This window comes from Rhincodon typus, chromosome 16, assembly GCF_021869965.1.
Source record: "Rhincodon typus isolate 14 chromosome 16, sRhiTyp1.1, whole genome shotgun sequence".
Classification (NCBI taxonomy): Eukaryota; Metazoa; Chordata; class Chondrichthyes; order Orectolobiformes; family Rhincodontidae; genus Rhincodon; species Rhincodon typus.
In genome coordinates, this window is record NC_063347.1 from 31,312,403 (window position 1) to 31,336,425 (window position 24,023).

At 39.3% G+C, this 24,023-nt stretch overlaps 1 protein-coding gene across 4 annotated transcripts in view; it reads right to left on the reverse strand.

Moving 5' to 3' along the window:
• cfap20dc (CFAP20 domain containing) overlaps positions 1-24,023 on the reverse strand; it is a 342,974-nt gene that overhangs the window by 106,678 nt on the left and 212,273 nt on the right. For all 4 annotated transcript variants that reach the window (XM_048606448.1, XM_048606449.1, XM_048606447.1 and 1 more), the window contains one exon: positions 9,258-9,635. In XM_048606448.1, coding sequence (XP_048462405.1) covers positions 9,258-9,635 — 378 coding nt within the window. The remainder of the gene's footprint in view (positions 1-9,257; positions 9,636-24,023) is intronic.

The following is a 24,023-nucleotide window of genomic DNA, read 5'->3' on the forward strand; positions in this document are numbered from 1 at the left end:
CTGTGTTCATCCAGCTCTACACCTTGTTATCTCAGATTCTCCAGAATTGGCAGTTCCTACTATCTCATCTACCCATTCTAATCCCATTTTCTAGAACTTGGCCCATGGCTTGTACATCTTGGCTTCATCCTGGCATGGAAACAAAGAGAATTCTAGGGCAATTTTGCAGTAATCAAACTTAAATGTCAAGTATTAATCTTGCAGCATGGGTTGAAATATGAAAGTCCTGAAATTTGTAGTAAGGACATATTTTGAAGATATTGCAAGAAGGAGCCAGTTTTCAATTCTACATTATTTAATTTCCAGCACAGACTGATCACAAATCTTTATATTAAGCACGGAAATATAGTTTAAAATAATAAATTAAATTAATAAGTTAAATAAGGAGCCAATGAAATTAAGGGAGGGAATGGCCTAGTGGTATTATCGCTAGATTATTAATCCAAAAATTAATCTAAACTCTGGGACCTTGGTTCAAATCCCACTGTGGCAGATGGTGGAATTTAAATTTAATAAAGAATCTGGAATTAAGAGTCCAATGATCATCATGAAACCGTTGTCAATTGTTGGGAAAAATCTATCTGGTTCACTAATGTCCATTAGGGAAGGAAATCTATCATGTGACTTCAGACCCACAACAATGTGGTTGACTCTTAACTGCTCTTTGGGCAATAAATGCTGGCCTAGTGAAATGCCCCGCATCCCATGAGTGAATAAAAACAAAATTGTTGAATGATATTCTTCACAAACCAAGAAATGTCCAAGGTAAAAACAGCTGAATGTTGCATTTTAAAAATGATTAGTATGTACTTATTGCACTGAATGCTGATAAACAAGCAATAAGTTTCTAAAGGAATCGGACATCATAATTATGGTGTAAATGCAAAAAAGTATAAATTATTCTATTCAGCAATTTTATGCAGAAATTATGTCATTCTTTGAAAATGTTCCATTGTTTCTATATTCAATGTGCAAAGGATTATGAATCTGGTCGTGGGAACCTGTGTGAAAACGAACAATTTTGTATGACAGAGCTGAAAGGGAATTAACTTACGTCATTGAATTTCAATGCTTGGTTCTGGATCTGGAGTTGATAGTCCTCTTGTCGCATTTATATATTAAGGTATAACTAGATGAGGCAGAAGGTTTAAGATCCCGCCCACATCTGGGAACCAAGTTTTGAACAGAAGATGTGTAATGTTTATCGCAAAGTGAAAGAATTGTGCTTCACTTACTGTATTTGGAGAAACAATACTATCAAGCTTAGCTCAATAGTATTTGAATCACTTGTTGCTACCAAAGTTTTTTTGAAACCTGTGTCAACAGCCTTAAAAAGAAAACATTTAAAAGGAACTCCTATTTTTCTCCAGCAATTTCTGTTTTTGTTTCAGATTTCCACCATCGACTTACCAGCTCTTGTGGAAAATTGCCAAAAACCTTATAGTCTATCTTTTTATCCACGAAAGAATCACCAATAGAAAAAAGCAATGGGCAAAATGAATAATATATACCAGTCTCATATGCTCTTTCTCCTGATCACACCGCAATCAATTGACTCTTTAGTATTGTCAAAATTGCATTCCTTACGTATATCAATATCAGACTGGTCACACAATAATTTGTTTATAATGACATGTATCAATCTTGTACCCTCCTATTACTGGTCACATTGGATTCAATAACATCTTAGTATTGTTAAAATTGTATTCCTTCCATAGATCAGTATCAATATAGACCCTGATATGAGGGCAGAAATTCTGTAAGGTAGCTTGGCTAATTGCTTGATTGAAACACTTCAGCACCAATGACAGAGCTTTTGCTGATAATTTAAAGACAGCTTAACGCAGAATTCTAGAGTTCAGGACCATTTCCTAACTTTACTGGCTTACTGAAATTCACCAAACACTGAGTTCATTAATTGTTAATCCCTTTGGTATTTTACCGGATCCTATATTACGCAGGGCTGGTAACCAAGGTCACCACTCTCTTCTCTTAGTCTTGTAGATCAAAATAAGCTGCTACGGTTGATGGTGGTAATACTTTGCCCATTGAACAGCTCCTGGATGTGCTCACCCTCCTATTTTGGCCTGCTTGGATTGCTGTTAATGCCTTGACAAAAATTTAGTTCATTGATGATGACACTTCCTCTTTTACTTAAATTTCCCTGCTTGGTTATACCACCTACCACATACTGTGCCCAAACACTTCTGATCTTTACCTTGATTGACTCTCCACTCTTCTAGCTTCCTCTCAGGCTTTGAACACCTAATCTGTCTTACTTATCTACCTTGAATAATTTTCATTGCGTACCACCTATCCTATTACCATGGAGATAGCAAGAACTGCAGATGCTGGAAGTCAGAGTGGATACAGTGTGGACCTGGAGGAACACAGCAGGTCAGACCCCAAAAGAGATAGCATTGCTTTGCTTATAAAGTAGTACATATTTATGGACACTTGCTGACTTGGCTTAACAATAGACAATTTCTTCTCTTTCCCAAAAATGCCTGAATTAGAATGTTTGAAACAAAAAGAAGCTAAATCAATATGTGTTCACTAAACTCAACTCCCCTGTCATTTTTGTATATATAGTGTTATGACCATGTGTCAGGACTTGAAATACAGTGGATATTCTTAATTTATAACCCCAAAATGTGTGTTTTTTTTAAATAGAACTGATATAGCCAAAAATGGCTGTGGGTTTAAATTTAATGGTTGTCTGGAGAGACCTATGGAATTTCACGCCTATAGACACAAAAGGAACTTGAATCAAAGCATTCAAAGAGAGGAAGAGGCAAGTGAAACAGACTGAACTGTGATCTCTTCTGATGACAAAGGTAATAAGAGTTTGATGATCCTTAGCTCATCAGCAAGCTGTCTCATGCAGATAATGTCCCAAACTGCAGACCTTTGGAGAATATACAATGACAGGGGTTAAAAGGCCTGTTCCAGCTCTGCTGGTGTTCACTACCGTGACTGAACAGTCTTAAGTGTATCAGCTTGGGTTTAAGTGTTAGCATGCTGTGAGTGTCACAAAAAGAACTATCTCCTAGTTATCTCATGTTTAAGGTAGAGCTCTCTCTCCCTCCGAGTGCTGCAAACCAGTTAAAAAGGAAACATGTCACAAAAAAACTCTCTCTCACCCTGAGTGTTGGAAATCAATCATGGTCAAAAGAACTACAGATTTTTAACTATTCAGCAAAACTAAGGAGAATGAAATTGACTGTTCAACTACTAATGTCAACGCTATCTGTAGTGTCCATTGCAATGGTCACAATGTTCAACTGTCTCCTCTTTGTGAACAATTCAAAGACTGATCTGTTTATCAGTTTTGCTTTTGACTTTTATCCTTTTGGATTCACCTTTTATTTCCAATCTGTACATGTGTGTGTTGCATTAGTATTTCTTCTTGCAGTACTAACAAACAAAATCACTTGTTTTGTTAGCAAACAGTTATCTTTACAATCCAAGGTGGTCCTAGAGTAGGGAGCAATTTTGGCAGAAGAATGTAATTTTTTGAGCTCGATCTGGAGTAATCATGCAACTGTAAACTACTCGTCTTTGGAACACAAAATAGGACAGAGTGTTTGGAAAGGGTTAGGAATCAAACTTCAAGCATACTGGATAAAAAAATGACAATGAAAAAAGGGGTGGTAAATACAGGACTAAAGGCGTTTTATCTGAACGCACACCGTACATGAAATAAGGTAAATGAGCTTGTGGTGCAGATCAAAATTGACAGGTATGACGTGGTGGGCATCAGGGAGACGTGGCTACAAGAGGATCAGGATTGGGTGCTAAATATCCAAGGATATACATTCTATTGAAAAGACAGGTAGGTAGGAAGAGAGGATGGGGTTGCCTTTCAGTAAGAAATGAAATTAAATCAATAGCAAGAAACAATACAGGGTCAGATGATGTAGAATCTGAGTGGGTAGAGTTGAGGAACCACAAAGGTAAAAAAAAACATAATGGGAGTTATGTACAGGCCTCCAAACAGTAGTCACGATTTGGAGCACAAGATACATCAAGAGATAGAAAAGGCGTGCAAGAAAGGTAAGGTTACAGCAATTATGGGGGATTTCAATTTGCAGGTGGACTGGCAAAACCAGGTTGGTACTGGATCACAAGAAAGGGAATTTGTGGAAAGTCTATGAGATGGCTTTTTGGAGCAGCTTGTGGTGGAGTCCACTAGGGAACAGACAATTCTGGATGTAGTGATGTGCAATAAGGAGACTTGATAAGGGAGCTTAACGTGAAGGAACCCTTAGGAGGCAGTGACCATAACATGATAGAATTTACCCTGAAATTTGAGAAGAAGAAGGTGAAATCAGATGCAATGGCATTATAGTTAAATAAAGACGACTACAGAGGCATGAGGGAGGAGCTGATCAAAATTGACTGGGAGAGAAGCCTAGCAGGAAAGACAGTGGAACAGCAATGGCAGGAGTTTCTGGAAGTAATTTGGGAGACACATCCCTAGGAGAAAGAAGCATACTAAATGGAGGATGAGGCAACCACAGCTGACAAAGGAAGTCAGTATAAATGCAAAACAGAAAGCATATAATGCAGTGAAGGGAAGTGGGAAGCCAAAGGATTGGGAAGCTCACAAAGCCCAACAGAGGACAATAAAAAAAGAAATAAAAAAGGGAGAAAATTAAATATGAGGATAAGCTAGCCAGTAATATAAAAGAAGATTGCAAGAGTTTCTTTAGATATATAAAGGACAAAAGGGAGGCAAAAGTGGACATTGGGCCATTGGAAAATGACTCTGGAGAAGGAGTAATGGGGAACAAAGAAATGGCGGAGGAACTGAACAAGTGCTTTGTGTCAGTATTCACAGTGGAAGACATGAGTAACGTCCCAAAAATTCAAGAGAGTGGGTTTGTTGGAGGGGGGGGGTGTAGAGGTGAGTATGGCAGCCATCACCAAGGAGAAGGCACTGGAAAAACTGAAAGATCGGAAGGTGGATAAGTCACCTGGATCAAATGGACTACACCCCAGTGTTTGGAAGGAGACAGCTGAAGAAATAGTGGAGGTGTTCGTGGTGCTCTTCCAAAGAATCACTAGAGTCAGGAAGGGTGCCAGAAGACTGGAAAATCGCTAATGTAACCCCCATGTTTAAAAAGGGATTAAGGCAAAAGACAGGAAATTATAGGCTGATTAGCCTGACCTTGGTTGTCGGTAAGATTATGGAGTCCATTGTGACGGATGAGATTTCTGAATACTTGGAAGTACATGGTAAAATGGGGCAAAGCCAGCACGACTTCATCAAGGGGAGGTCATGCCTGACAAATCTGTTAGAATTCTTTGAGGAGGTAACAAGTAGGTTAGACCATGGAGGACCAATGGATGTTATCTATTTGGATGTCCAGAAGGCCTCTGACAAAGTTCCGCACAGGAAGCTGCTGAGTAAGATAGAGGCAAGGTACGAGCATGGATAGAAGATTGGTTGTCTGGCCGAAAGCAGAGTGTAGATAAAAAGGTCCTTCTCAGAATGGCAGCTGGTGACTAGTGGCGTTCCACAGGGGTCAGTGTTGGGACCACAATTGTGAAGGAGAAAACAGAGTTAACGTTTCGGGTCCGGTGACCCTTCCTCAGAACCTTCCTCCGAGGAAGGGTCACTGGACCCAAAACGTTAACTCTGTTTTCTCCTTCACAGATGCTGCCAGACCTGCTGAGCTTTTCCAGCAACTTTGTTTTTGTTCCTGATTTACAGCGTCCTCAGTTCTATTGGTTTTTATTGGGACCACAATTGTTCATTTTATACATTAATGATCTGGATGAAGGAACTGAGGGCTTTCTGGCTAAGTTTGCAGATGATATAAAGATAGGTGGAGGGACAGATAGTATTGAGGAGGTGGGGAGGCTGCAGAAGGATTTAGACAGATTGGGAGAGTGGGCAAAACAGTGTCAGATGGAATACAACGTGGGATAGTGAGGTCATGCACATTGATAGGAAGAATAGAGGCATAGACTATTTTCTAAATGGCAAGAAAATTCAGAAATCTGACTTGGTAGGCCTAGTCCAGGACTCTGTTAAGCTAAACTTGCAGGTTGAGTTGGTATTTCCGAAGGGGAATACAATGTTGACATTTATTTCGAGAGAACTAGAATATAAAAGTAGGGATATATTTCTGAGATTTTATAAGGCCCTGGTCATACCACATATAGAATTTTGTGAGCAATTTTGGGCCCCATACCTCAGGAAGGATGTACTAGTCCTGGAACAGGTCCAGAGGAGGTTCACAAGAATGATCCCAGGAATGAAAGGCTTAACATATGAGGAATGTTTGAGGACTCTAGGTCTATACTCAATGGAATTTAGAAGGATGGGGAGGATCTAATCGCAACTTACAGAATACTGAACAACCTGGACAGACTGGATGTTGGGAAGATGTTTCCATTGGCAGGAGAGTCTAGGACCCGAGGGCACAGCTTTAGAGTAAAGGGAAGAACCTTTAGGATGGGGATGAGGAGAAACTTCTTTAGCCAGAGAGTAGGGAATCTGTGGAATTCACTGCCACAGAAGGCTGTGGAGGCCAGGTCACTGAGTATATTCAATACAGAGATAGATAGGTTCTTGATTGTCAAGGGAATCAAAGGTGACAGGAGAAAACGTGAGAATGGCTTTGAGAAACTTATCAGCCATGATTGAATGGCAGAGCAGACTCATTGGGCCGAATGTCCTAATTTATGCTCCTATGTCTTATGGTCTTACAGTTTCTTTGAATTATTACAGCAGTAATGCACCATGAGTGAAATAATTTGTATTCATTGGATATAAGGGACTATGGGCAATGTAACGGAAAATGTTGAGTAAAGGACAGAGCGGAATACTTTTGCTGGGTATCAAAGGGAATCAAAGAGAAAGGTGAAGATGTGCTTGAGAGTATTGGTAGCTGTAGAAATATCGTGGTAAACAAGGTGTCAAAGCCTAGACAATTAGTATTTGATAATACTGTTGTGAATGAATTGTGGGAGAGTCCACCCCAACGGTAGGTGCAGAGGGTATGCTGGTGCAAGGGGATTGTAATTGGTGTAGAAAAAGCTTGAGTACAAAATCCAGGCCAATCTCCATTGTAGCATTGAGGAAGAGCTTGCTACACTGTCGGATACGTCATTTTTTAAATGCAACATTAAACCAATATCCGTCTGCTTTCCAAAATAAAATTTAAAGATTCCATGGCATTTTTTTTTTTAAGAAGAGCAAGGAAACTATCTTTGAATCCTGAACAATATTTGTTCCTCAATCAGCACCACAAAAACAAGTGTTAGGTCATTGATATATCGTTTTTTTATGGGGCCGTTTTCGGTTTCGACATTTCCTACAATTCAAAAAGCACTTAATTGGTGAAAAGCATTTTGGGTAGTCTCGAGGTTAGGGAAAGCTCCCATATGAAATGCATGTTTTCTTTTTAGCATTAACAGTCAGGCTATAAAGAGACCCTTCCCTTGCAATGCCTTTCTTATAAAGTGCAATAATCTTTCAAAAATGCAGAAAAGATTCTGATCTGTGAAAAGTAATTTACCTGCCAAATTCCAATCATCAAACAAATAAAGGTTGAAACTAAAAAATTGCTTATTTTCAGTTTTAATAAGTTGTGTTTATATTCTCTTCTGTCCTATCCACCAAATCTGAAATGTCTTTATTTTCTTTTGTCCCTCAATGTTATGTCGACATGCATCCAAGAATTTGCCAAAAAATGCACTGGCAACACCAATACTGACTATTGCAATGACTTTTCATAAAGAACAGACAGTCTGGTTTATTTACAAAAATGAAAATTGAGGTCACACCATAATTATTGCTAGAGTTTCCTGGTATTCCAGATAGTATATCTTAGTGTTCAATGTTTCTGTTGCCTATGGCTCAGGAATTAAATTTCTGCTATTTACTGAGACAAACTGCTCATAAACCTATTAGAATTGCAATTTGCATTTAATTTTCATGCCTGGCCCTGCAGAAATAATTATCTAAGACAGTTAGAAATATGTTCCTTAAACAGCTCATTTATTATACAATATAATAAAACACTAATTATAAATATACTCTTTTGGGGAGTTTACAGTTGCTTGACGACTCCAAAGTTTTGCCTCATATTTTTCATCTGTGTAATACTTTTCGTTACCGAGAGAAACAAACACAAGGGACAATAGACACAAGATCAATAGTCAGATTGAGAAATGGAGATATGCAAGAACACACAGATTTTATGCATTTCCACCTTGCTTCTACCTTGCTTGTCAGTTTTATTCTGACAAACACAAAAATAAAGAAACATAATAGAGCAGTTAGTAAGTTCAGCTTACTCATCCTTCAAATTCATGAGTAAAGACTCAATCTGGCCTGTTTATATTAGTTGGATTTCAAATGATGTTTAACATGTTTTTTTAAAATGATAGTTTGTGACTGATTTAGTTTGTTGCATCATCCTTATTTTAAATATTCTTTCTTCTGGGCTTTAGAAAACAGAGTACCTCCCTACATCTGTCATTAAAGTTAGCATCTTCCTTTTGATGGCATTTTAGCAATTTGTCCAATGGGCATACATCAACTTTCTTGCTACTCTCTTCAAATCTCAACTATCTACAATATCAAATTCATGAACAATCACAATATTTCAGGGGTTTCACTAATTCGTTATCACTACCATTTTGAATTGATCTTTAATAGATTTATTTTATTCTGAACATCTTATTTACCCTTTTTCATAAATATTCATAAAAATACTCAAATGCAATATCATAGTTACATATGGTATTAGGTTATGATGGATCTATGATTCACAGCTGCGCATCATTGGAAGTCAAGTTCATCAGAAGGTCAGTATAGCAATATGCAATTAATTACAGGAAAGACCATCCTGAATTGACTGAGAAAAATAACGTTACAAAATTAAGAATTTTACAAACAAGTACTAAATTCTAAAAATAAATTGGTATTCCGAAGGACTTTTCCTGTAATAAACCTCAAAGTCTATCATTTTCCTGTTAAATTTAAATTGATTTTGAAAATATGAAAACAAAACTGAAAATAAATTAGTAAAGCATTTAGGCATGATCATTTTATTCCTTCTAACTGGGCTCTAAAATGAGCCAGGTTCATGGTATGAAAAATATCCTATCAGCTTGCTTCTAATATAAGATGCTAAAAGCATTTCCCATTTCCCAGCATGCACTAGCACAAAATATTCAAAAATCAATTCAGACTTAGTAAAGCTAAATGAGTTTTAAATCAGGTAAAAAGAACTTACAGAGGTCTCTGTGGTTAGTCTTGGATCTTCCTTTGGGATTTCTTTTAAGGATCTTTTTACCATGGAAGCTCTGGATTGGTTAGCTTGGCCATCTTTCACTTTTATGATGCTTGGTGTAGAATCTGGAGCATCTACTCTGGTGGGAGATCTACTTAGGACTGGAGAGATACTGCTATGAATCTTTTCTTTGTCTATTTTGGTCAGCATTGGAAAAGGAGTTTCTTGTAAGGTTTGTTCTCCTGAAGCAGCTCGTATTGCTCTTTCAGAGGCAACTGACATTGAACTATGGGATATATGAGAGACGCATGAGGCTTCCGAGCTGGTGGAACGTATCCTGGCATCCACAGGGCGTCTGGTAATGTTATTCAGTATATCATCCTAAGGTTTAAAAATAATTTTGTTATAAACTTAAATCAAAAATGAAAATTACTCACAAGTTGAAGAAATAATCATTACACAACTTAATAATTAAAATAACATTGCTTCTTGTTCTGCATGCTAGCTGTTATTGTAATGGCTTCCATCACTCAGGTAGTATCTCCTCAGATATTTTACATCTGCCATTTTAACCGCCTTCTTAAAAACATGTTACTCCTCTGCCTTAAAATATTGCTTTATCTCCAACCTATCTTTCTTGTGCAAAGTCACTGAATGTCTTGTTATCTCCCATATTCTTCTAATCTTCCCCACAACTCTAATTAGGTTTCCACCTCTAGCACAGCACTGACATACTCTGTTGCCCTATTGTCTTTCCCTTTTGGTTCTCTTGCCTGCTCCCTAGTCTTTGATACATTCAATTATCCCACCCTCCTCCAACACACTATTTTGTTGTCTGGATCAGTATAATGGTCCTTAGTAGACTGCAATCTTACCTATCAAACTGTAATGAAGGTGCCTTCATCAATGTCTTCACTTTTCTTTACACATAATGTTTGTTACCTCTTCAGGATCTAGTCCTGTCCTGCTCTTATTTCTTATCTAAATCCTGCCCATTGTTTACTTTATTCAAAGACAAAGGGCCAGCTTCCACAAGCACACTGATGACATCCAAATATATCTCTCTACCATAATTAAGAATCAACCACATTGCTATTGATCTGGAGTCACATGTAGGCCAGACCAGGTAAGGATGGCTGTTTCCTTCCCTAAAGGACATTAGTGAACCAGATGGGTTTTTCTGACAATTGACAATGGATTCACGGTCAGCATTAGACTCTTAATTCCAGATATTTATTAAATTCAAATTCCACCATCTGCCATGGTGGGATTTGAACCCAGGTCCCCAGAACATTACCTAGGTCTCTGGATTAACAGTCCAGCGATAATACCTCTAGGCCATTGCCTCCCCTAATTGCTTGTCAAACATCTGGTCTCAGATAAGTCACAATTTATTTTAATTAACTGTTGGAATTAATGATGACATCATAATAAAACAGGTTTTGTATTGAACCAAACTGCTCCCAACCTTGATATCCTGTTTGATGTTGAGCTGAGATTTAGTGTCATATTCTCTATCGCAAAGACTGCAGCTGAATTTTTGTATGGACTAAGAGAGGCCCTCCATCTTAGTGAAAACAGCACTGGGGATCTGATTTGAAGTCTCACCCTTAACTAGGTCCTCAACTATTTTTGTAGGGGACCTGAAAATGAACTTGGGTAGCACTTTACTCTGTAGTTCACTTTGCAGTTCATAGTGACAGCTACACATTTACAACTGCAGTTATCTTTAGGCAAGTCTGATTTTTGCTTGCATATTGTTAGTGGTGAGCACCACAAGTAACTAAAGTGTAATATGAATTTCAGTGCTGGTATGATGCTAGGTGGATAGGTCATATGTCCCAAACACTGACCGATCATATCAAATAGCATAACCCTTAAACATGTTAGGTACTGGTTGTATTCAACTAAACCATGCTTCAAAATGCAGACTTCAACATGAGATCTGATTCTGTGATTGGACAACAATTCCTAAATAACCTGGGATATGCAAAGAAATTAGCTGACAACCAACTAAGAATTGTCAGTTGAATTCACAGTGTTACTCTTGCATGTGCTGGAAGATACCCACGTTAATGCATTCTTTGCAGACAGAAAGAACATGCACACACACACCACCTGTACCAACTCAACGGTGTAGGAAATAGTATTCTCTGGTTCATTTCTCAGTGGAACGCCTTGATCAATCACAGTCAACTTGCCTGTTTAAGATTTAGGCAAAGCTTAGCATTGGTCATTATCAAACGGATGCATTCTCCTTGGTAGCACCTCTGCCAATCAGAGTTCATCTGCCACCAAAAGAGCACTCTCCTCTCATACAGTATAAATGTTTTCCCTTCACATTGGTATTTTTGTGAATTGTCCTGATGAGTGCAAAACAGAAAGCTTTATAGTAAAGTTTCTTCTATTGGCAAAAGGCATTTAATTACTATTGTTGATTTGAATGCAAAACAAGGCATTTTGCTCACCAGTTTCCTACAATGTATTATATGCTGTGGATTCAATTTATGGCAATTTCAACAGAATTAGCTTTAACTGGACAGAAATATTCGTCTGTTTAATGTAGAAATTACTTTCGTTGATTTAGCTAATGATTTTCTATGTAGTTGGATTACAGCCAATGAAACGCTACATAAATTGTATTTTCAAACCGGTTAATTGTTGAGTACTAGAATGGAGAGTTTGCTAATTTAATTTTAAATTTAAACCAATTCTATGTAATTGTTTTGCTTGTGTCATTGCACAAAAAATTACATATTTACAACCATAATTTGCAAGGACAGTTATAAATGACTGTGCTAAATGTTAATTGAAGGAAAATCAAGTGGTTCTGCTAAAGATGGGTTTTCAAACTAGAGTTTCAACCTATACTTGAAGGGATCCACAATGAAACTTGGCGATCGGTGAGATCATTATAGGATGATATCACATTATTTCTGTTGGTGTTTTGTAAAAACAGAGCAAGCTCCGCAATGATAATATGGTTTACCATATAGTCGGCTGTTTTACAGTCAAGACATAAGGTTATCAGAAGTATGTCAAAATATACAAGGAGTTTCCACACAGAAGAAATAAATCACTTGTGTAGATGATCCTTTGATGATTTAAATTTATGAAGTCTTCAAATTAATTTTATTGCACAATACAACCACAATATACACAGTATGAAAAATACAGATTTTTTCAATAGGTATTTGTACATATGTGTGTATATATTTTTATATTCAAATAATAAACGTTGCCTCTGCATTCATGTTTAACCTCATTGGCACTTACTTCATATCTCAGAATCAACAGAACAGGTACAACCACTTTAATATTCACAAATGTTAACGATATTCAGGAAAGAGAAATATCACTTGAATGGTCCTGATGCAACTAGGCTCAATATCCACCTTGTCCATCAGTGACACACTGTGGCTGTGGTATGTTCCTTTAATTGAACATGCTACAGCACTTAACTAATCTTATGTAGATAGGATATTCTGGCTGTGAGATCTCTACCATCACAGAATACAAGAGCAGTGAGATCAAGGAAACCCAATCAATTTCAAGTTGCATATCATTTTACCTTGGACATGATAAACATTGCTATGACTGACACCTGAAGTATAGGTATGGACAATGGGATCGAACTTGGAAGCTGAGTCCCAATGTGAGCCTATGGGGCCAATGACCCAGATATTGTCTCCTTATCCATCCATTTACAATGCCAAAATAGCCCACATTCAGAACAATTGAAACAAATACCTAACCCGCACAATCCTGAAGAAATTCTGACAGTGACTCCAGCCATATATATGGTCACCTTAGGTGAAAAACAATAGATATTAAAGGAGCTGGTCATCCTTTGGTGCACCTGCTGTTTTGGAGACTGTTGCAGGACATGACAGCGATTCACAACACTCATTTTAATAATGTATGTGGCCTCATGTGAGCAAGTTAATCCAACAACAATGGAGTGATGTCCAAGCAATATCTCAGGATGACAGCAAATACTACACTCCCAACAAACAGAGAAAGGTTTAAGAATATAGCTTTTGTCTTCATTCATGCATTGTGGGCATTGCTAGCTAGGCCAGCATTTACTGCTCATCCCCAGTTTTCCTGCAAATGACTGTGGCGAGCTGTCTTTTTGAATTCCTATAGTCCTTCGGGTATTGTAACTCCCATGGTGCTGTTATGAAGGGAATCCAAATTTCACCATCTACGACTGTGGGATTCAAATATCCTCAGAATATTATCCATGATGTGGAGGCACCAATGTTGAAATGTGGTAGACAAGGTCAGAAGTCACATGATACCAGGGCATAGTCAAACATGTTTGTGTGAAATCACAAGCTTTCGGAGTGCTGCTCCTTTGTCCGTTACCTGACAAAGGAGCAGCAGTCCGAAAGCTTGTGATTTCAAATAAATCTTTTGGACTATAACCTGGTGTTGTGCGACTTCTGAGCTCAGAATATTAGCATGGTGTTCTGGATCATTAGCTCCCTGACATTACCATAATTCCACCACCTCTCCCATATGCAACACAGAGAACATTGAACATCAGCAATCACATCTGGACAGAGTCATCAGGTTGTACAGAAAAATTGAGGGGTGATATTAGTTTCCTCCAGATTTTGGGAGATCTCGATCAGTGAAGATGCAGAAACAAAATTCACAGCGTATGATGATTTCTCTGAAGTACAGAGGTCCACCGGAATAATCCAAGTGTTTTTTTAAAATGTTAGAGGAGGAACTAACCAGAGCCAACAAATATTCTACGTGTAGGATTCTTTGTGGCAATGATTATGACACTATCATACAATAGGCAAGCAAGACAGACGTTAAAACAAATAAGGCGCACACAAAGCAGGACTTCACTAGTGGTGGAGAGAGCAGCATTAGTTGAACTCGGGCATTGAGATGAGCTAATGTTTTACCTGTGGTGTAGCATCTGTAGTACTGGGGATAGCAGACAGAATAAGACAGGATAACCAAAGTGTAATAATTGTGGAAAACAAGGTCATGGGCAGAATGATTGCTTGAGTAAGGGTGGAAAGATAGAGGGATGTGGCCAATGTCAATGTATGAACCAGTATAGAATTGACCAATAAGTAGGTTGTGAAGAGTCAAGAGGATTATCTGAGTCAATAAACAAGTCGCTTCGATCCCCAGGGATGGCAAGGCAATAACTGGCAAGTAACATTTGGGCCACGTGTTCCAGGTAATGACAATCTCCACTGAGAGAATCTAGCCATTGCCCTTTGATATTCAATGGCAGTACTATCACTGAATGCCCCACTAGCAACATCCTGAGGGTTACCAATGACATGAAACTGAACTGGACTATCCACTTAAGTCCTATGGCTATGACTACAGGTCAGAGATTAGGAATCTTGCAGCGAGAAACTCACTTCCTAACTTCCGAAAGTCTGCACTCTGTAACAAGGCACAAGTCAGGAGTGAAATGGAATACTTCCCATTTCCCTAAATGAGTGCAGCTTCAACAACACTCAAGAAGCTCAGCACCATCTAGGAAAAAGCAGCCACTTGATTGGCACCACATCCACAACAACTCCCTCTACCACTGACACTCATTTGCAGCAGGGTATACCATCTACAAGATGCACTGCAGAAACTCACCAAGGTTCCTTAGTCAGCATGTTCCAAATCTACATCCACTTCCATCTAGAAGGACGAGGGCAGCAGATACGTGAGAGCAGCTCCATTTGGAAGTTCCCTCCAAGCTACTCACCCTCTGGACATGGAAATGTATGGCTGATTTTTCATATTTGCAAGGTCAAAATCCTGAAATTCCCTCCCCAACTACATACCTACAGCAAATGGGCTGCAGCAGTTCAAGAAAGCAACTCACCACCACCTTCTCAAGGGCACCTAGGGACAGGCAATAAATGCTAGCTAAGCCAGCAACACCCACATAATACGAATGAGTAAAAAGATACACACTAACTGCCTAGACACCATGACAGCCCCTGAGGGTAGGATAACTAGAATTAGAAATTTTATTTTCTATTCATTTGTGGGATGTGGGCATTGCTGGCTGGCCAGCATTTATTGCCCATCCCTAGTTGCCCTTGAGAAGGTGGTTGTGAGCTGCCTTCTTGAACCGCTCTGCAGTCGTCCTGCTGTGGGTTGACCCACAATGCTATTAGGGACAGAATTCCAGGATTTTGACCCAGCAACAGTGAAGGAATAGTGATATATTTCCAAGTTAGGATGGTGAGTGGCTTGGAGGGGAACTTGCAGATGGTGGTGTTCCCATGTATCTAATGCCCTTGTCCTTCTAGATGGAATTGGTCGTGGGTTTGGAAGATGCTATCTGAGGGTCTTTGGTGAATTTCTGCAGTGCATCTTGTAGATAGTACAGACTGCTGCTACTGAGCGTCGGTGGTGGAGGGAATGGATACTTGTGGATGTAGTGCCAATCAAGAGGGTTGCTTTGCCTTGGATAGTGTCAAGCTTCTTGAGTGTTGTTGGGGCTGCACTCATCCAGGCAAATGGGGAGTATTCCATCACACTCCTGACTTGGGCCTTGTAGATGGTGGACAGGCTTTGAGCAGTCAGGAGGTGAGTTACTCGCTGCAGTATTCCTAGCTTCTGACTTGCTGTTGTAGCCACTGTGTTAATGTGGTGAGTCCAGTTGAGTTTCTGGTCAATGATAACCCCCACGATGTTGACAGTGGGGGATTCAGTGGTGGTAACACCATTGAATGTCAAGGGGTGATGGTCATAGCCTGGCATTTGTGTGGTGTGAATGTCACTTGCCACTTGTCAGCCCAAGCCTGGACATTATCCAGATCTTGTTGCATTTGAACATGGACTGCTTCAGTATCTGAGGAGTTGCAAATGGTACCTAATATTGTGCAATCATCGGCGAACATCCCAACTTCTGACCTTATGCCTCCTAGGTGGCCCAAAAGAGCACAAGAAAACTGCAAGCGACAGCCTGGGGAACAGAATATACACTTGCAACCAAACAGGTCTAAGAAGAAGATAAAACCGGTCCTTCCAGACTATTATTAAAGTCACTAGTCAAAGGGAACAGCATGTAGCATGTAGGCTTGAGACCTTAGGCAGAATGTTAAATTTAACCTGAGAAATATAAAATTTGGTCCTGCGCCTCAGTCCCTATACAAGACTGTAGAAAAACTAAACATTGTTGAACTATTTGAGGAGAAGCGGGAGCTGGTGGTCATATGGCCTGTGACAATTGGAGTGGAGAATACAATCAAATTGTTGATGGCCCTACCACAGAAACATGTGAATGGAACGTGTATAAACCTGAGTCTCTGGGACTGAATTGGGTGGGGATCTCAAAGAAGTTGAAGGATGTGTTCCCATTTCCCACCCCTCTCTAACTCAGGTTTGAGAGCTGCCCCCTTGATGACCAAATTTAGTTGCTTACAGGTCATTGATTCTTTTCCCATGGGAGACCTCCATATCATGGGCAATTGAGATACTACAAATTCTACAGCAAGTATCGTATCTCTCATCTCCTTAAAACTTGTCCACCATCTACGAGGCACAAGTCAGGAGTGTGATGGAATGCTCTCCACTTGTGTAGATGGTGCAGCTCCAACATTCAGGAAGCTTGGTACCATCCAGGACAAAGCAGCCTGCTTAACTGGCATCACATTCACACCCTCTACCAGCAACACACAGTGGCAGCAGCACAGTTACAACATTTAAAAGACATTTGGACAGGTAAGGAATGGTTTAGAGGGATATGGGCCAAACACAGATTTGGGAAACTTGATCGGCATGGATAAGTTGGTCTGAAGGAGCTGTTTACATGGTGTATGACCCTATAAAAGGTTTGTTGAGAAAAGCATTCAGGCAATCAAAGAGGAAGGATACAGAAAACCTAGCCAAACAAGGATTTTAAAGCACTTCTGCTCGCGAATAAACCAAAGTGATAAGAATACAGTGTAAAGTGGGGAGAATGGTGGCAACTACCAACCAGAGGCTGATAAAATTTCAAGAAGTGCAAATGGTGATGATAACAAATAGGCAACATATTCTGCTATCACCTGCAGCTAACATGCTCCTAGAGAAGGAAGGCAGGGAAATCTATATGAGCTTTGGGGATTTGAATGAAAGAACTTTCGTATTTTGCTGTGGTCATTAGGTTTTTGCTAAGACTGTAACTGATTTCTAAATTTGTATAAGATCTCAAGTCAGACAATTTCTAGTGGGATCCCTGGAAATATGGCGGGTAGAGGATTTAAGGGAACATCCCAACTTTCTCAAGTTGGTGTGACCAGGGTTCCAAAAGGAGGGACTGTAGAGGACAACAGGGGAAAGTAATATTTGTTATATGTGGCAAAATTAAGCTATATGTGTTAGATAATGTGCAGAACAGAATGCCCCAGACGTGAGGCCAGATGATTGATGAGTCATAATTGTGAAACTCTGTTACAGGGGGAATAGAATTGAGTGCTACAAACATATGTGTTACATATTTTGTATTGTTTGAGTCAGGCTCTTAGCCCTGACAGATCTACTCCATCTGAGATATGCTTGAATAAAAAATTTGGTTAACTTGTATCCCGCAGACCCAAGAGTGCCCTTTTTACCATAGCGCTTAAAAAAGAATGATTTTAAAAGAACAATTGCTTTATGGTGCAAGTATCCTGACAATAAGAATGATTTTCCTGTGGAACTGGCTTTGTCACATCTGAACAAAACCTTAGAATGGATGATTCAAATAAACATTTCAATGTGGAGCTAAAAAAGTGATTGCACATCCTGACCTATTATTCAAAAGTAAGATGAGCTATTAAATATGGAAGGTCATTTAGCAGTTACAAGAGAAGTATATGTGAACATTTTACTCCCAAATATGATACTACAGGAATGACAATACAGTTACAAGTCAGGATGCTGTGTGACTTGAATGGGAACTTGGAGGTGGTGATGTTTCTATATACGTAATGCTCTTGTCCTTCCAGCTGGTAACGGTCATTGATCTAGAAGGACCTGTTGATGGAGCTTTGGAGAGTTACTGCAATGCATCTTGTAGTTGGTACACTGCTGCCACTGTGTGTTGGTGGAGGAGAGTGTGGATGTTGGGCCAGTTAGGCAGGCTGCTTTGTCGTGGATGGTGCCAAGCTTCTTGAATGTTATTGCAGCTGCACCATCTACGCAAGTGGAGAGGATTCCATCACACTCCTGACTTGTGCCAGTTAAATGGTGGACAAGCTTTAAGGAGATTAAGGATAATTTACTTGCTTTAGAATTCATAGTATCTTAATCGCCTTTGTAGCCACAGTGCTAATATGGTTGGTTCAGTTCAGGCTCTCCATTACTCAGAGCCCTGAGCCTATTGATAATGGGAGATTCAGAGATAGTAATACCATTGAATGTTGAGGGGTAATGTTTCTTCCTGGTCTGTTGAAATCTAGAAAATAGTTATACAACTAAATCAGGATGGTTGGTATTGATTAAGCTGTGTGAAAACTATTACCTTTTAGTGGCTTTTCAAATTCTGTATGCAATGATTTGATTTATTATTGTCACATGTACCTAGGTGCAGTGGAAAGTTTCGTTTTGCATGCAGTACAGGCAGATCATACCATACAAAGCGCATGAGGGTAATAGAACAGAGCAATGAATACAATGTTAAGGCTGCAAAGAAGGTGCATAAAGAGGGAGGTCAACATTAAATTTGAAATTTGAGAGGTCCATTCAGAAGCCTAATAACAGCGTGGAAGAAGCTGTTCTTTTGTATTTTTTGCCCAATGGAAGAGGTTATAACTGGGTGGTAAGAGTCATTGATTATGCTGGCTGCCTTTCAGAAGCAGTGAGATGTATAGATGAAGTCAATGGATAGAAGGTTGGCTTGTGAGATAAACTGGGCTGTGTTCACAACTCTGTAGTTTCTTAGTCTTGGGCACAGCAGTTGCCATATCAAGCTGTGATGCGTCCGGATAGAATGCTTTCTATGGTGCATCGATAAAAATTGGTAAGGCTATTTACAGACATGCCAAATTCCTTAGCCTCTTGAGGAAGTAGAGGCGTTGTTGTGTTCTCTTGACTGTTGCAACAACGTGGGTAGACCAGGACAGATTGTTGGTGATCGTCACTCCAAGAAACTTGATGGGTCTCGACCATTTCCACCTCAGCTCCATTGATGCAGATAGGGGCGTGCCCTTCACCTTGCTTTCTGAAGTCAATGACCAGCTTTTTTATTTTGCTGGTGTTGAGGGAGAGATTGTTATCTTTACACCACACCACCAAGAACTTTATCACTTTTCAATGAACCATTTCTCCAAAAAATATGCAACACATTTTGAAAGTGGATGTAAAGTTCTATTGCATCACATTTCTGAGGGTATAGAGTCACATGTGGGCCAGGTAAGGATGGCAGATTTCCTTCTCTAAAGGACACTGGTGAATTGGATGGGTTTTATACGACAATTTACAGTGGTTACATGATTGCCATGAGACCAACTCTCTAGTTCAGATTTTATTGAATTCTAATTTCACCATCTGCCATGGTTGGATTCAAGCCCATGCACTTAGAAACTTTTCCTGGGATTCTGGAGTGCCATTCCAGTGACATTACCACTGTGCCCCTACCTTCCAAGTGTAGGTATAGTTCTGTTTGTGATTTCCTACAGATTTGTTGCCAGCTTGAACCTAACTAATACAAATAAAGCTTGTGGTTTCATTCTCTGAAAACATACTACAGTATCACTTTTACAGTATAATTTTTGATAATTACACAAACCATTTTCTGCTGGACGCTTTTCTTCCTGTAACCACCTCATGTCCTAGTTTGAGCAATACAGCATCAGATACTGTCCATGTAGAAATGGTTTGAACGGTTTCAAATGGGTTTAAGAAAACAGTAAATTTTCACTATTCTTTGTTCCATTAACAATACCATGCCCCAATTAACAATGGAAAAAATTATGGTGGTTTAAAATGTGCTAGTTTATGCAACTGGGTCACAAGTGTAATTTTTCTCCCCACTCTGTTCCATATCATGGATCTGCGTAGTTTTTAGATGTTAAATTTCCACCATAAGCTTAGCATCATTAATCTAGCCCCCAACCCAGCCTTTCCATATTCTTTCCCTTACAGAAATGACAAATAGCTTTATCCAGCAGTTGTCTAAATTAACCCACTGTTAGGTCCAGTTAAAAATGTCAGAGAATTCACATTTGTAAATTTTAAAAACTATCACTCACCACATAAAATAAAAAGACCACTTCTCCCTCATGTGATACGAAACATCATGAGTGTTTTGGAAATTGTACAGAGAAACAATGTTGTCAACAAAGTTATAACAGAAAGAGGAAACACCTACACTTGCGTATTTTGGTTGGAGAGAGAAAGGTTAATTTTACCTATCCTCGACACTGATTAATTCACATATGCCTTCACAAAGAAATAACTGTGATCAATAATAGGAAAAGGTAACTTTGTCACAGCTGCTGAATACTGAAATTGAAGAAGCTGAGGTGTTCATATAAGTGCAACAACTGCATCATTTTAAATCTGTTGAAATACTGAGTGTTTCTCCCCAAAAGAAAAAATTTGAATTTTATGCATTTATTATCATACTTCTGCACTACATCCTATAATTTTCAAAGACAATATTAATGCATCAAAATTGGATCTTGTGTTTCAAGGAAAGTTAAAGAAAAAGGGATAAATTTTCATCTTTGATCACATTCCATTCTGGTACTGCTTTCCTGCGATATTTCAAACTGAGGCAGGGACAGGATGTAGGCGGTCTCACTGATCCCAGTATAGGCCAATAGTGATACTGGAGGATGGTGAAGAATGAGTCAGGCAAGTTGGAAGGCCTGCCTCTATCTGGAAGAACATTGACATATGGTTGTAAGGCTCCCTAACTGTCCTCCCTCATCCTTTCTAAATCCCCTGTGTCTTCTTCATACCCACCCTTCCAATATCCACTAGATACAGAAGCAATAAGACCTATATAAACATTGCCAATTCTTTGAAAGGCTGACAAAGTTTTCAAAATAAGAGAGAGGCATTCAAAATTCCCCCCAAAAATTGAACCTCTTACAAGCTCATTACAATATTATTCAAACACAGCTATTAATGTTTTGTTCTATGGGTGCATTAAGTATTTTAATCTTTTTCAAATTAACAAACCTATCAATTAGATGACCTGTTAATTAAAGAAGTCAACCATCTGATGAACCATCTGCTCAGCCTGCATCTAGTTTTTAATGAATTCAGCTATAGAGCCTTCGTTGACACAACTGTATAATTGAATTCCAATCAGAATATTTGGCGAGTCTCCAGAAACACGAATGGATTCAGCTGTGTTAGGGACTTCTGCCTTTGTTTGATTGGCAGTTTTATAAGTTTGCAATAAATTTATCTTTCTTTGAAGTGGTTTGGCAATGTCTGTTGGTTTATTCAGAAAAGATTTTGAATCAGTCCCAAGATTTCATTGTTTATTGGAAGTTGGAGGGGGATAGGAAGAAGACGAGCCAACTGAAGTAGTGCTGATTTTTGGCAATACACAGCAGGGACTTTAAGGGGGAGAATGGATAGGAGAAAGGGGAGCCAATAGTAAAAAGGACTGAGGACGGGAACCAAAGAAAGGGCAGGAGTGGCAGTAAGAGAAGCAACAGAAGAGGTCCCTATCATGATTCAATGACCTCAACAGGGAAATGCCATTTGTGTACTTCGGCCAGAGAACGAGAAGTCTGTGACAAATGATGTTATAGAGAATGCCACATGTGAAATGGATATATAGTCCTTATTCCATGAATTACATTAAAGCTAAACAAGGTTAATTGAGTCAATGTTAAACAGGGACCTACTGTAATATCTCAGCTCTACCTTTGGATGAACTCACCTGAAAACATAGTGCACTGATAAAACTCATCACAGTCTCAAAACAACCCTTTTTTTATTCTTCCACTTGTGAAATAAGCTGAAACTTCCTCTTCCCTGTTACAATTATTTCCATTTCTCTCCTTGGCAACTGTCTGATAACGATTCTATTTAACCTTGAAATGAAATTCTGACCATGTATGTGTGCTATCACTAAGACATTCTATTTTAACCCCTGCAACATCATCTGACTTCACCTCTGCCTCAGCTCATCTGTTGTTGACACCTCATCCATGCCTTTGTTACCTTTAGATATGACTACCTCAAAACAAATATGACTAGCCTCCCATATTCTACCCTCTGTAAATTTGGGGTCATCTAAAACTTTGTTGTCTGTGTCTTTATTTCACCAAATCCTATTCACCAGTTGTCCCTGCTTGCTGACCTGCAATGGCTCCTAATCAAATAACACCTTGATTTTAAGATTCACATCCTTGCTTTCAATTTCTGTTTTAGTTCCTTCTTAGGATGTGCCTTTGCTGACAAGGGCAGTATTTATTACTGAAGCCGAACTGATCTGAAAGAAAAGAAATACATGCATACATAGTGTAATTGGCATGTCCACTGGAGATCAAATGTACTCTACAGTCAATGAAATAGAATCACTATTATAATTCAGGATACAATGGGAGTGAGTTGCAAATAGCAAATTCCCAAACACAGCAATTTAATAATGACTGGGCAGTTTGTTCTTTTGTGATGTTAATTGAGGGGAAATATTAACCAGGACATCAGAGATAAGTTAGCTGCTCTTCTGTCATAAGATTTTTTCACATCCACTTGAATAGGCAGATGGCGCCTTGGTTTAAGGTCTTATCCACAATACAGCATCGCCAACAGAGCAGCACAATTCCACACTCTATCCTTGATTTTTGTGCTCAAATCCTGGAATGGGGCTCAAACCTGGAAACATATGACCCAGAGATGAGAACCCTACCGTTGCAGTCAGAAGATGGTGATGAGCCACCAACTTGGACTGTTGGAATCCAGGTACACTCTTAGTCTTGTTAGGGAGCAAATTTCAGGATTGTGATTTAATGGGAAAAAAACAATGGTGATATAGTTCCAGGCTAGGATGTATGTGGCTTAGAGATGAACCTGTAGTTGGCAGTGTCTCTTGCTCTTGATCTTCGAAATGATAGAGGTTCAGAGTTTTGAAAATGCTATCAAAACAGCCTTGGTTCCTCCTGGTGGATGGTGTGCATCTGGCACTGTCCATTATCAGTAGCAGTGAAGGAAGTACATGTTTAAGAAGTGGCTGGTGTGTTAAGTAACTAGTTTGGTCCTGGATGGTGTCTTTGAGAAGGTGACCAAACAGGTGGATGAGGGTAAAGCGGTTGATGTGGTGTATATGGATTTCAGTAAAGCATTTGATAAGGTTCCCCACGGTAGGCTATTGCAGAAAATACGGAGGCATGGGATTGAGGGTGATTTAGCGGTTTGGATCAGAAATTGGCTAGCTGTAAGAAGACAGAGGGTGGTGGTTGATGGGAAATGTTCATCCTGGAGTTCAGTTACTAGTGGTGTACCTCAAGGATCTGTTTTGGGGCCACTGCTGTTTGTCATTTTTATAAATGACCTGGATGAGGGCGTAGAAGGATGGGTTAGTAAATTTGCGTATGACACCAAAGTCGGTGGAGTTGTGGATAGTGCGGAAGGATGTTTCAGGTTACAGAGGGACATAGATAAGCTGCAGAGCTGGGCTGAGAGGTGGCAAATGGAGTTTAATGCGGAAAAGTGTGAGGTGATTCACTTTGGAAGGAGTAACAGGAATACAGAGTACTGGGCTAATGGTAAGATTCTTGGTAGTGTGGATGCGCAGAAAGATCTCGGTGTCCATGTGCATAGATCACTGAAAGTTGCCACCCAGGTTGATAG